We start from the raw sequence: 13,081 nt of genomic DNA, 5'->3' as shown, positions 1-13,081 counted from the left end.
TGTATGACATTTATGATACCTTGTCTGCAACCACTGACTCATACAATGATGTTAAAGATAAACTGACAACATATTTTCTCCCTAAAAAGAACACTCAGTATGAAATATACACATTCAGACAGGCAACACAACAGGGTGATGAACCTTTAGATGCATTTCAAACCAGGTTACGTTTACTAGCAAAGAATTGTGAGTTTTCTAATGTTGAAAATGAGATTAAAGCACAGATAATACAAAGCTGTACTTCTTCAAAACTTAGGAAATATGCACTGAGACAATCTGAACTATCTTTAAAAGATTTGCTTGATTATGGCAGAACATTAGAAATTGCTGACAGGCAAGCTGCAAGCATAGAAAATAGATCTACTGAAGATCAGTTTATTACAAATAGAGTTCAAAAAGACAGTTCAACAGTACAGCCCACAAAAAAGAAACAGATCTCATGTGTGTTATGCAGGAACTGTGGGGGTTTCTATCCACATAATGGGACTTGTCCTGCAAGGAATAAGCAATGCAGGGCATGTGGGAAATTTAATCACTTTGCAAAGCAATGTAGAACAAAACTGTATCAAATACCTCAATCACATACTGAGCCACATACATCAGAACAGTGGAAAGTAAATCTAGTCAGATCTCCTGATCAAAAAGGACAATATTCAAACAATGATGACAAATATGTATTTGTAGTAAACAACATGTGTAACCTAACTCAGCCACAAGTTGATGTACTCATTAATGACACTAAAATCACTGCATTGATTGATTCAGGATCTGCTGTCAATTTAGTGGGTGAACAAACATTTCACATGTTAAAACCACAACCACAGTTATTACAGAGTAAAATAAATATATATGCATATGGATCAACTAAACCCCTTAATGTCATTGGTAAATTTACAGCCACATGTGCATTTAAACACAACAAAACAGCAACTATGTTTTATGTTGTAAAGGGTCAAAATTCTTCTCTTCTGAGTTTTGAAACTTCATCCAGTTTGGGACTTATAAAGCTTATGAATGCAATTTCACCTAGAAAGGACACAGGATCTGTAGCAGATCGGTTAGTACAGCAGTATTCCCATTTGTTTAATGGCATTGGTAAATTGAAAGATTTTCAAGTACAGCTGCATATTAATCCACATATAAAACCTGTAATACAACCACATAGAAGAATTCCATTTCATCTAAGGCACAAGGTTGATGCTGAACTCAGGAACCTTGAAACACAAGGAATCATCGAAAGAGTGCAGGGGCCAACTCCATGGGTCTCCCCAATAGTATCAATGCCAAAACCCAAAGACCCAAATAGTGTAAGAATTTGCATAGACATGAGGCAAGCCAACACTGCCATTATCAGGGAGCGCCACGTTACTCCAACATTAGATGATATAATTCATGATCTCAACCAGGCAAAAGTTTTCTCCAAACTTGATTTAAAATCAGGCTATCATCAACTGGAATTGGATCCAACAAGTAGATATATAACTACATTCTCAACACACACAGGATTGTGGAGATACAAGCGCCTAAGTTTTGGTGTTTCTTCTGCTGCTGAAGTATTTCAAAATGCAATACAGCAAACATTATCTGGAATTCCAGGAGTTAAAAACTTCAGCGATGATATCATTGTGTTTGGAGCTACTCAAGAGGACCATGATAAAAATCTCACAGCAGTTTTTGAGCGACTTCATGAGAAAGGACTTACCTTAAATTGTAGTAAGTGTGAATTTAACAAAACTAAACTAGAATTTTATGGATTTGTTTTTTCAGCTGAAGGCATATCAGCAGACCCAAAGAAAGTGGAAGCAATTCAGAATGCAAATCCTCCAATAGACGCCAGTGAAGTCAGAAGTTTCCTAGGGATGGTAAACTACTGTTCTCGATTTATCCCTAATTTCTCTACTATTGCCACACCTTTAAGAGAGTTAACAAAGAAAAGTGTGCCATGGCGTTGGACTGAAACTGAACAACAAGCTTTTCAACAACTGAAACAGAGTTTGACCAGTGACAAGACAATGTCCTATTTTAACCCTCAACGGCAAACTATTCTGTTAGTAGATGCTAGCCCTGTTGGTTTAGGTGCTATTCTGGTGCAGAGAGACAAAGGCAAGCATTATATAATTGCTTATGGTAGCCGTTCTTTAAATGATGTGGAAAAACGTTATTCTCAAACAGAACGTGAAGCTCTGGCAATAGTTTGGAGTTGTGAATACTTTCATTTATATTTATATGGTTGTCCATTCACACTGATCACAGATCACAAGCCTTTACAGTTGATCTGGAATAATCCAAAATCCAAACCGCCCGCTAGAATAGAAAGATGGGGTTTAAGACTACAACCATATAATTTTACTGTGGTTTACAAATCTGGAAAAGAGAACCCAGCAGACTATATGTCTCGACATCCTATATCAACAGATTCATTCACAAGTTCACCAAGTTCCATGGATGCAGAGGAATATATCAATTTTGTTACTAATCATGCTATACCTAAAGCATTGAGTTTAGAAGAAATACAACAAGCAACATTAGCTGATCCTATACTGCAAAAACTCGCTGTATTAGTTCGGAATGGAAAATGGTACACAGCTGATTCTGACAAAATACATGGAAAAGAGTTGAAGTCATTTGCAAGATTTAGCAAAGAACTCTCAGTGAATAATGACAACAGTATTATCTTGCGAGGTAATCGACTAGTCATTCCGACATGTTTACAACAGCAAGTATTATCCTTAGCACATGAAGGTCACCAAGGAATAGTTAAAATGAAAAGTTTATTGCGAGAAAAAGTGTGGTTTCCATCAATAGATCAACAAGCAGAAAAGTTGGTGAGAAATTGTATTGTGTGTCAAGCCACAACTCCAGGAGCTCACAAAGAACCTTTAAAAATGTCTGCATTGCCTGAAGCACCATGGTGTAATGTGAGTATAGATTTTTATGGTCCATTACCTACTAGAGATTATTTGATGGTGATTATAGACGAATATTCAAGATACCCGGTAGTAGAAGTTATCAGCTCAACATCTTCAGTCACTGTTATTCCGGTTTTAGACAAAGTTTTCTCTTTATTGGGAATTCCTAAAATTGTTAAAACAGATAACGGTCCCCCATTTAACAGTACTCAGTTTAATAAATTTGCTTCATATCTTGGATTTAAACATAGGCAAATTACTCCTTTGTGGCCACAAGCTAATGCAGAAGCTGAAAGATTCATGCGTTCTATGGGGAAATTTCTAAGGGCAACTACAGCGCAAGGTAGACCATGGAAACAAAATTTATACTCTTTTCTGAGAGACTATCGATCAACTCCCCATTGTACTACTGGCAGATCACCTGCAGAGCTGTTATTCAATCGCAAACTTCGGATCAAAATTCCGGATATAAATGATTCGCTAACAGAGACACTCAACAAGGACTTAATACAAAAAGACAGTCATGCCAAAGCCAAGATGAAAGCTTATGCGGATAAATATTATCATACCAAATCTGCTCCTTTTGCTGTTGGAGACAGAGTCCTGTGTAGGCAAGATAGACGACACAAGTTGGATACTTTATATGATGTCATCCCATATACAGTTACAAGAATTCAAGGATCAATGATCACTGCAGTAAGAAATGGACATACAATAACTCGGAACTCTTCTTTCTTCAAGAAACTACACAAAGAACTGGACACTGAAGTATCTGATGCAGAAGACGATGATTCTGATATACCCAAATTATTTCAAGAACATGATGATAATATGTATAACTCAGAGAGCAGTGAGGGGGAAGAAAACATAGCATATGATCAGTCCTTAGATACTAATCGAAAATACCCTCTCAGAGAAAATAGAAGACCTCCTGAATACCTTAAAAACTATGAAAAATAATGTGTTTTCATGTAATGTATTATGTCATCATGCAACTCTTTTATGTGAAATATAGTTGGTCTTATTTCTAGATATTAAGCATAGTATATATATAGTTATATTTATGTTTAGTTTATTTGTTATGTTTCTAATCTAAAGTAAGGGAGAGATATGGTGTTTGTTGTGATATTATAATATATAATGCTTTCTTCCTAGTTTGTGCTCTGACTTGTAAATGTATATAATTGTTGCAAAGAAGCAGGGGCGGGGACAGTGTTGTTGAAGTGAGGAACCAGGAAATAAAGTGTGTAGTTAGTTGCTGTATAAATGGACTCTGTGTCAGATATATTTCTAAACCACCTGGATTTACAAACACTACACTACCTATGATTTGATTTTAAATTCTACCATTTTGATGTATTTGCTTCTTCGGAAGCAGTTTTTGGTAGAAAAGTTCCTCAGGCAGCTGTTTCAGTTTGACTCTTCTGCTTTGATTTAAGTTTTTTCCTTTCAAAAATGAAAATAAACTTATTTTTTTGGGTTGTGGATTAATTTTCAGTGAAATATGGCTGTTTTTATTTTTATTCCCTCCCTCTCTAGTGACTCTTGAGTGGAAGACTCCACATCTTGGGTATTGATATCCCATATGTCACTAGCTCATGGACTCTTGCCAATTACATGAAAGAAAACATAATTTATGTAAGAACTTACCTGATAAATTCATTTCTTTCATATTGGCAAGAGTCCATGAGGCCCACCCTTTTTATGGTGGTTATGATTTTTTGCATAAAGCACAATTATTTCCAAATTTCCTTTGTTGATGCTTTCTACTCCTTTCTTTATCACCCCACTGCTTGGCTATTTGTTAAACTGAATTGTGGGTGTGGTGAGGGGTGTATTTATAGGCATTTTGAGGTTTGGGAAACTTTGCCCCTCCTGGTAGGATTGTATATCCCATATGTCACTAGCTCATGGACTCTTGCCAATATGAAAGAAATGAATTTATCAGGTAAGTTCTTACATAAATTATGTTTTTCTATATTATAGGATTATTTCTTGTGTTTAAGATTATTACAATGTCTTCTGTAAGAATGTTGAGACAGGCTTTGTAAAAATGTAATAATGAAGTGATGGATGATGGGTGGTTCTTTAATATTATGAAGGTGTAAGGCAAAGACATGATATATGATATCACATCTAATTATAGCTAATGAAAGCCATAAATAAATATATAATACATGTATAACCTTAATAAAACTCTTAATTATCAAAATGCCATTTTCTGGGTTTCAGGAACCACTTGGATTCAGGAGATAGTGGACTTAGTAATGCATGATGGGAATGAGCAGATCAGCAGAAGAGCCCCAATATTTGAGAGGATGCCATTTATTGAGCTGCTCCACTTGATGAAACCAGGTAAGTGACCCTAACAATGGTTATCCTTTCCTAAAATGTGACGTCACATATCACATGAACGTCTATAGAAACATTTCATATCAAATACAATGTACATTTATATTTATAGTTGAACCCCTTACCAAGTTTGTATCTATAAACTAAGTAATTGCCAACTTTATATTAACCATATATCTAGAGGATCATGTGACAGCTATATTATATTTAGAGTCATGTGAGAACCATATGATAGCTAGAGGATCATGTGACTACTGTATGATATCTATAGGATCATTTGTCAACTATATGATATCTAGATGCTCATCTGACAACCATATGATATCTAGAGGATCATCTGACAACCATTTGATATCTAGAGGATCATCTAACAACTATATGATATCTAGAGGATCATCTAACAACTATATGATATCTAGAGGATCATCTAACAACTATATGATATCTAGATGTTCATCTGACAACCATATGATATCTAGATGCTCACCTGATGACCATATATTTAGATGTTTATCTGACGACCATATGATATCTAGAGGATCATCTGATGACCATATGGTAGCTAGAGGAACATCTGACGACCATATGATAGCTAGAGGATCATTTGACAACCATATAATATCTAGATGCTCACCTGATGACAATTTGATATCTAGATGTTAATCTGACAACCATATGATATCTAGAGGATCATCTGACAACCATTTGATATCTAGAGGATCATCTAACAACTATATGATATCTAGAGGATCATCTAACAACTATATGATATCTAGAGGATCATCTAACAACTATATGATATCTAGATGTTCATCTGACAACCATATGATATCTAGATGCTCACCTGATGACCATATATTTAGATGTTTATCTGACGACCATATGATATCTAGAGGATCATCTGATGACCATATGATAGCTAGAGGAACATCTGACGACCATATGATAGCTAGAGGATCATTTGACAACCATATAATATCTAGATGCTCACCTGATGACAATTTGATATCTAGATGTTAATCTGACAACCATATGATATCTAGAGGATCATCTGACAACCATATGATAGCTAGAGGATCATCTGACAACCACAGGGCCCAGGTGCAAGAATCTAAGAAGGATCTCCCCCCCCCCCCATTTATATATATATATATATTTATATATTTTTTTTACATTTAACACAGAAAAATAATGTGAATCAGATTACATGTCTGCAAAAGGAGGTACCCTGTGCCCACAGTCTGTGAGATAGTCTGACCCCCTATTACTGTATATAGTGACACTGTTTAACCCACCAGTACTGTATATAGTGAATTAGTGACACAGTCTGTAAGCTGTCTGTAAAATGGCTGGCCTGACCCTTCCCACCCCAGTACTTTATAAAGTGACCACAGTAGTCTGTGACATGGTCCAGCCCCCCTGTACTGTATATAGTGGTACTGTATAGACTGACACTGTTTACCCCCTGCCCCCCCCCCCATGCTGTAGTAACAAGGTCTGTAATTTGCTGGTTCCACAATTATACACACACACACACACATACACATACATGCATAAATACACACACAGTCACATACATACACACATACATACACACACACACACAAACACCAATGGGTAAAACAGAAACACTAACCCTCACACTCACATGATATCAGTGCAGGCAGTCGCAGGTCAACGTTTTTTATTGTTAAATGTTTTTTGTTTTGTTTTTAAAGCTGGGCCCACACCCTTGGACATGTGGGGATGAAGTAATCTCCTGATTGTCATTTGTTTGAGATATTTCCCAGTTTTGAAAGATAGGGCCCCATTTTGCTGGTCCTGTGGGTTGGCCTCTGCCTTTTTGGGCGTTAACCTCTGGGTTGCCTTATATTTTATTTATATCCAATGGGATGTCTTTTATTTGTTTTTGTTTCCTTCTGGAACCTTTTGGGATTGATACTAAGTTGTTTTGGACATGTTAGTCCTATGTTAAAAATGTCTGTTTTTTCCCCTATGAGGGAGAACTTACACAGCGTGCGGGTTGGGATCCTAGGTGCAGGCTGGTCCTGTCGGGTTCTTTCGGTCTTGCGGCACGTGGCATGTTTTCTGCTCGACTGGTTTGATAGACGCGACAAGTGCTCAGGTTATCATTGTTTTTCATGTTCAACTAAGCATTCGAGAGGACCTGTGGGTCTGTGAGGTGGGAGAGATTGTTTCAGTCCTTATAGCCTTCAGTCATAGATGGCAAGGCAGGGGAGTTTTCCACTTCGTCACTCTGACATCTGATTTCAACAGAACTTAGAGTTTTCCTCCCCATGTGGTGGAGGGTTGGAGGGCTTAATGCCCCTTGCCGCAATTGAGCTGTTTGGCCTTCATTTTTAGGCCTCTGGATTTGTCCTTTTGGGCTTGATCCAACAGCTTGTACAGGATAGCTGTCTAGCATGTGTAAGGTTTGCAGTTTGAAACCAGTTGCAGCTCTTGACACCTTGCAGGTATATACGCGTAGGCTGTTTATAGTGTATCTAGATGCAGCTTTTACTCTTTGACGTGTACTGTCTGTCTGAGTTATAAGAGACCTTTGGGTCGTCTTCCATTGTCTCTGGGTAAGTGGATCTCCTTTTAGGGATCTGTGTTTCCAGGTGATGATTGTTCCCTGCAGGGACTTTGTTTAGCTCAAGGTTTTCTGGAGCTGGGTAGGCTTAGTGCCTTTCTCTGCTTGTGCGGAGGTGATAGGGAGACTAGTCCTGTTAGTACGATTTTTTTTACCTCGAGGTATCCCTTGGTTGTCCTGAGGCTCTGAGAAGTATTTTCATACAGCTTCTAGCCTTGCTCCTTGGAGTGTTGGACTTTAGCTAGGGGTGGTTCCTTCCTTTGGTCGGGGCTTTCGAGTACTTCTTGCTATCTGAATTCTCTGGATATGCATCCATACCCTTGTGTCTGGCTTTTTGGCCAGTTGGTGCTTAGTTCTAAGGTAAAGTTTGCCTGAACTGATAGGTGCCCAGACCTGTTTTTCTTCCTGAAACTTCCAGTTGCTGAAGCTTTGCTTGGCCTTTGTCCTGACCCAGTCTTGGGTGGTTTTGGAATCTTGGATCTCAGGGCTGGTCAGGGTGTTCCACGGTAATGGAAACTTGGGCTATGTCCTTGCTCCATCTACCTAACCTGGTCATGGTTGGCCAGGCTTTTGTAATATTTTTTACTCTTTGCCACAGAGTAGCCGATGTCATCTGGTGGTTTAGCCGAGTGGCTTGAGCCTCAAGGGTGGTTGGTTCATACCCAGCTGCTGGCGTTGGATGTCCAGTTTCTGGTGCACCTTAGGGTTGCATTCCCCTGGTCAGCTTGCCAGTGTTCCAGTTGAGTCCCTGCTCTGCAGGTGAAGGGTTTGGTTGTGCCTCTGTTTGGCAAGCTACTTGTAGGGGGTCCTTTTCTAGGACATCTGTGTTGGGGATTTCTCTTCCCATTAGCCAGTGACTTCGGGCCTTGAGGACAGTTGATGCCCTTCCGTCATCATCCCTTTTCCCTTTTTAGGGGATATCATCCCTTTTCCCTTTTTAGGGGATATTCTCCTCCCTATGGAGATAGAGTCCTTGCTTGGGGCTTCTCCTGGATGGGAAGCGGAAAGGTGGGATTGGTTCCCCCTGGGGTCTTGCTGGCTCTAAGAAGACTTGTTGGGCCTTTATTTGATAGATCCTTAGGTCTTGTTGTCTGTTTTCAGTCGGGTTATACTTGTACTCTGTGGGGATGGCTGTGCTATCCTTACGCTCGTTCCTGTACCTCTTTCGGGATTCTTTTGTTCCCCTGGCTTGGATCCCTGAGGCTGGGTTGGTCCAGCTGGGTGTGGGTCTGCAGGTCAGGATGGCCAAGCGGTCTAAGGAATTGCATTCGGGTCGCAGTCTCCTCTAGATGTGTGAGCTTTGTTGAGTTTATGCTGTTAGTTTATTTTGGATATAAGCAGACTAAGAACTGTGCTAAGCCTAAAATTACACTTTTAGCCAATCCTAGACCACTTCCCTCAAAGTTAGTACAGACAAAATAAGATTATAATGTATATAGAGGATGGCGCTAATAGCCAGGTGTAACAGACACACTGATTCAGGACTTATAGTCAAAACAATTTATATGAAAATTAGATTTAAAAATAAAATACGTCATACATTTGTAACTATTTGATAACAATTTGTTTAATAATATTAATATTTAAAAAGGGACGTCTCCCTTACATATATAAAAAAATGTATATCAAAGGAAAAAATGTTTCAAATATACCAACTTAAAAAAGTCGAAAAAATAAGATTAAAAATATATCAATAAAATGAAATACAAAATAGATGAAATAATGCTGAGATGTCCTTAGATGTTATGTCCCAAAAGTTTAAGTTCTAGAATGCAATATAATGCACCTTATGATAGTCTGCTCTGCAGGTTGATCATCAAAACATCACACTAGTAATCAATGGCAGAATAGACGATATATGTCCTGATTATGTGAGTTTTTCATATGGGTTAAAAAGGGCTTCCGTTTAAAAGTTCATGCTGCGCATAATACCTTATTCGAAGCTGCTCTGTAAAGTTGATTTCCGGACTGAATGTGGAACAGACACTCACCTCCTGGAGATAATATGAGCAATTTAACTCACCCCTCTTCACCAGTGTAACGGCTTCTGTATCAAGTTCCTGTCGGTTAAGGAGCCAGCAGATTCGATCAGATTCAGGTGGTATATTTGAAACATTTTTTCCTTTGATTTACATTTTTTATATATGTAAGGGAGACGTCCCTTTTTAAATATTGATCAATATTATTAAACAAACTGTTATCAAATAGTTACAAATGTATCATGTATGACACATTTTATTTTTAAATCTAATTTTCATATAAATTGTTTTAACTATAAGTCCGGAATCAGTGTGTCTGTTACACCTGGCTATTAGCGCCATCCTCTATATACATTATAATCTTATGCTGTTAGCTTAGTCTGCTAGGGTATAGATTTTCCTTTCAAGTTGCTCCATTGATTAGAAGAGGGTTTACTCTTCCTTCAGGTTCTGAGGGTATACTCTCCTTTTCGGGGGCCTCAATTCAGGTTTTGTGTTCCCTTTTTTAGGGACCTGTGTGTAGGTCCAGCGACTTAGGTGTCTGGGGTTGCTTTTGCGGTCTGTTTCTTGCTTGACTGCTTCTTCATCACAAGTACCCTCTGTGTCGTACTATTATGGACTCTGTGTTCTCAAACTTGGGGTTTTTCACCTGGGTGTATTACACACTTTTTCATAGTCTAATGCTTTGGTATTCTATGGTCAGACACTGGGAGGACTTTGCCTCTTCAGTTGCATTCCCTGCTTGCAGGATGTTGGAGAGAAGTCTGTTCTGTCTCTGTGCCCGGTCTTATCCTGGGTTTCGCTTGGTATATGCGTGGGCTTCCTTTCCTTGTTTGGGCCCCTTTGTGTCTTTGTGAGCTGGGCTCACTCTTGGAGGTGTTCTTTTTTGTATTAGGGGACCTTTCGGTTTCCTTGGTTCTCCTTTGCCTTGTTCCCTTGGGGGTCTCGGCTGGTGTCTCCATTTGTGGAGATGAGCGGTGGGGGACTGTTTGTTGGGCGACAGTGTCTCTTGGAGGACTGTTGGCTCAGTTGAGTAAGTTTGCGGTCTCTAGTTTGACTTCTGGACTAATTGCGAGTCAATATCATTGTGGCTTTTCCTCTTAAAATTTTCTCGGCTTCGGACAAAGTGTTTTTTTTTTATTGGGTAGGGGTTCAGGCCTGGTGCCCTCAGTATGGGCAACCTATTGTACACTACCGTCTTTGCATTCAGTGTCCTCTGTAGCTTGGGTATCGTTTTCCCAAAATTAATGAATGCAGCTGTGGACTCTTTCCATTTAAGAAGAAAAACATAAATTATGCTTACCTGAAAAAGAGTCCACAGCTCCCCATCCGTAATTTTATGTGGGGCGTCCTTATATTCTTCTGGCACCTTTCACCCTGATATTTCTTCTATTGTTCCTTGTTCCTCGGCAGAATGACTGGGGGATGAGGGGAGTGGGAGGAGTATTTAAGCCTTTGGCTGGGTTGTCTTTGCCTCCTTCTGGTGGCCAGGTTCTTATTTCCTAAAGTAATGAATGCAGCTGTGGATTCTTTCCATCAGAAGAAAAGGAAATTATCAGTAAGCATAATTTATGTTTTTATTATAATAGGTTGAAAACACGTTGTATTCTGACATATAACTGCCAACAAAGATCTGCGTTACTCCAGGAGTCAGTGGTGCAAAAGTGGGCATAGACTGTTACCTGAGAGTGAGGCAAGTGGGGGCTCTCATACATTTGCTCTATTACATTGCCTCAGCCTGCCTACTTAGGTTTTAGACCTCTCACAATTTTCCACCACTGAATTTTCCTCCCCTTCCATTATCAAGTTAATCTCTTGACTGCTGTCAATATGTGAATGTTGTTATTACTTATGTTTCCATGGCATACCTGGTTTATACACAATTCTAATTTATATCTCCTCCGACTTCTATTGAAAAAACTACCGTGTGGCTCTTAGTGTCAGGGTTCCGGAAGGTGTGTGAGCAAAGATCTGTGTCAACTTTCTTGTGCCCAAACCGGTACTTACCCCGCTAACTTACCCCACTAAATTACCCCACTAACTCATCCTGTATGGTCCCGGACCGGTAAATCTGAGCGTCGCTAACGCAGCAATAAAAAAGGAAACTTTAAAAAAAGTGCTCCCCCTGCTGCCCGCCCATAGAAATGTCCCAACCCGTGCACTGAAATTGTGCGATTAGCAAAGGTATAGGCTATGTTATGGGCGGCACAGCAGGCACTTTGAAAAAATGTGCAAAGGGCTATGGCTATACCTCTCTACCTCACATGCAGTAAAAAAAAAAGGGATTTTATTTTTTTATTTTATTAAACTGGAAAGTCTAGACTGGAACCTTTTTTTTTTTTTGGCTGAATAAATATAATTTTTCCAATAGGGGGGCTATTGGAGAAATTTATATTTATTCAGCCAAAAAAATGTGTATTCTTTCTTTTCTTCTTTTTTTCTCAGAGGGTTCACATGCGCTTTTGCTCCTATGGAGGAGCCTCCACTGCGTGTAGGGATACAAACATCAGAACGTATAGGGATACAAACATCAGAACGTGTAGGGATACAATCCTGGCCCCATTGGAAAAAATATATATTTTTTTAGCTGCTCCTGGCATGTAGCACTAGTACTAGCTACTACTATAATTTTATGTTTAAGCTGATGTTCAGCTGCTCTTCTGCTGCCTTGGAGATTTTTTCCATAGCAAATAGGAGACAAAATCTAATATTTTTGCAATGGCATTTTTGTCTGTGCACATATTTGCGGTGCAAGGTCTTAATGCTGGTGCTGTCAGTGTTAATCATACTTCTAGCAGATCATAAGATCTAATCACTAGTTTGAGATGTTTTGCATATGGATTTCTGATTGTTTTTATCCTTGCAATAACTGCTAAGCCGTGCAGTATCACTAGTATATTGTTTGTACACTGTTACATAATTATATGTGTCTTTATCACAGGGCTTTTACTTGGTAATAGTACAACATAAATGTGTATGTATAAGAACAAAAACAAGGTTTTATGATGTTTTTACTCTCAAATTGAGTAATGAATATTTTATTCCAGTTAAACATTGACAAAACCTCATTTGCTCTTACTTGGCAAACACAGTGCTCGAGGTTAATTAGCAAATGTGCCAAGTCATTTCTAAACAGTTTTCTAAGTTAGACACTACCTTTAATCAACATTGTAATCTCAGTCATGCTATGAGCTGTCTTTTATCATTGTGTAATAAAGGTACAACATCTACAAGAAAACCACTTC

The 13,081-nt window shown here is 38.7% G+C and overlaps 1 protein-coding gene across 1 annotated transcript in view; it reads left to right on the top strand.

Annotated features, from left to right (window-relative positions):
* Positions 1–13,081, top strand: part of LOC128643156 (sulfotransferase 1 family member D1) — a 153,915-nt gene that overhangs the window by 43,304 nt on the left and 97,530 nt on the right. The window contains exon 2 of the mRNA XM_053696125.1: positions 5,145–5,267. Coding sequence (XP_053552100.1) covers positions 5,145–5,267 — 123 coding nt within the window. The remainder of the gene's footprint in view (positions 1–5,144; positions 5,268–13,081) is intronic.

The sequence above is a fragment of the Bombina bombina genome, chromosome 12 (assembly GCF_027579735.1).
Source record: "Bombina bombina isolate aBomBom1 chromosome 12, aBomBom1.pri, whole genome shotgun sequence".
In the NCBI taxonomy this organism is placed as follows: Eukaryota; Metazoa; Chordata; class Amphibia; order Anura; family Bombinatoridae; genus Bombina; species Bombina bombina.
This window is presented reverse-complemented; position numbering and strand designations above follow the sequence as displayed.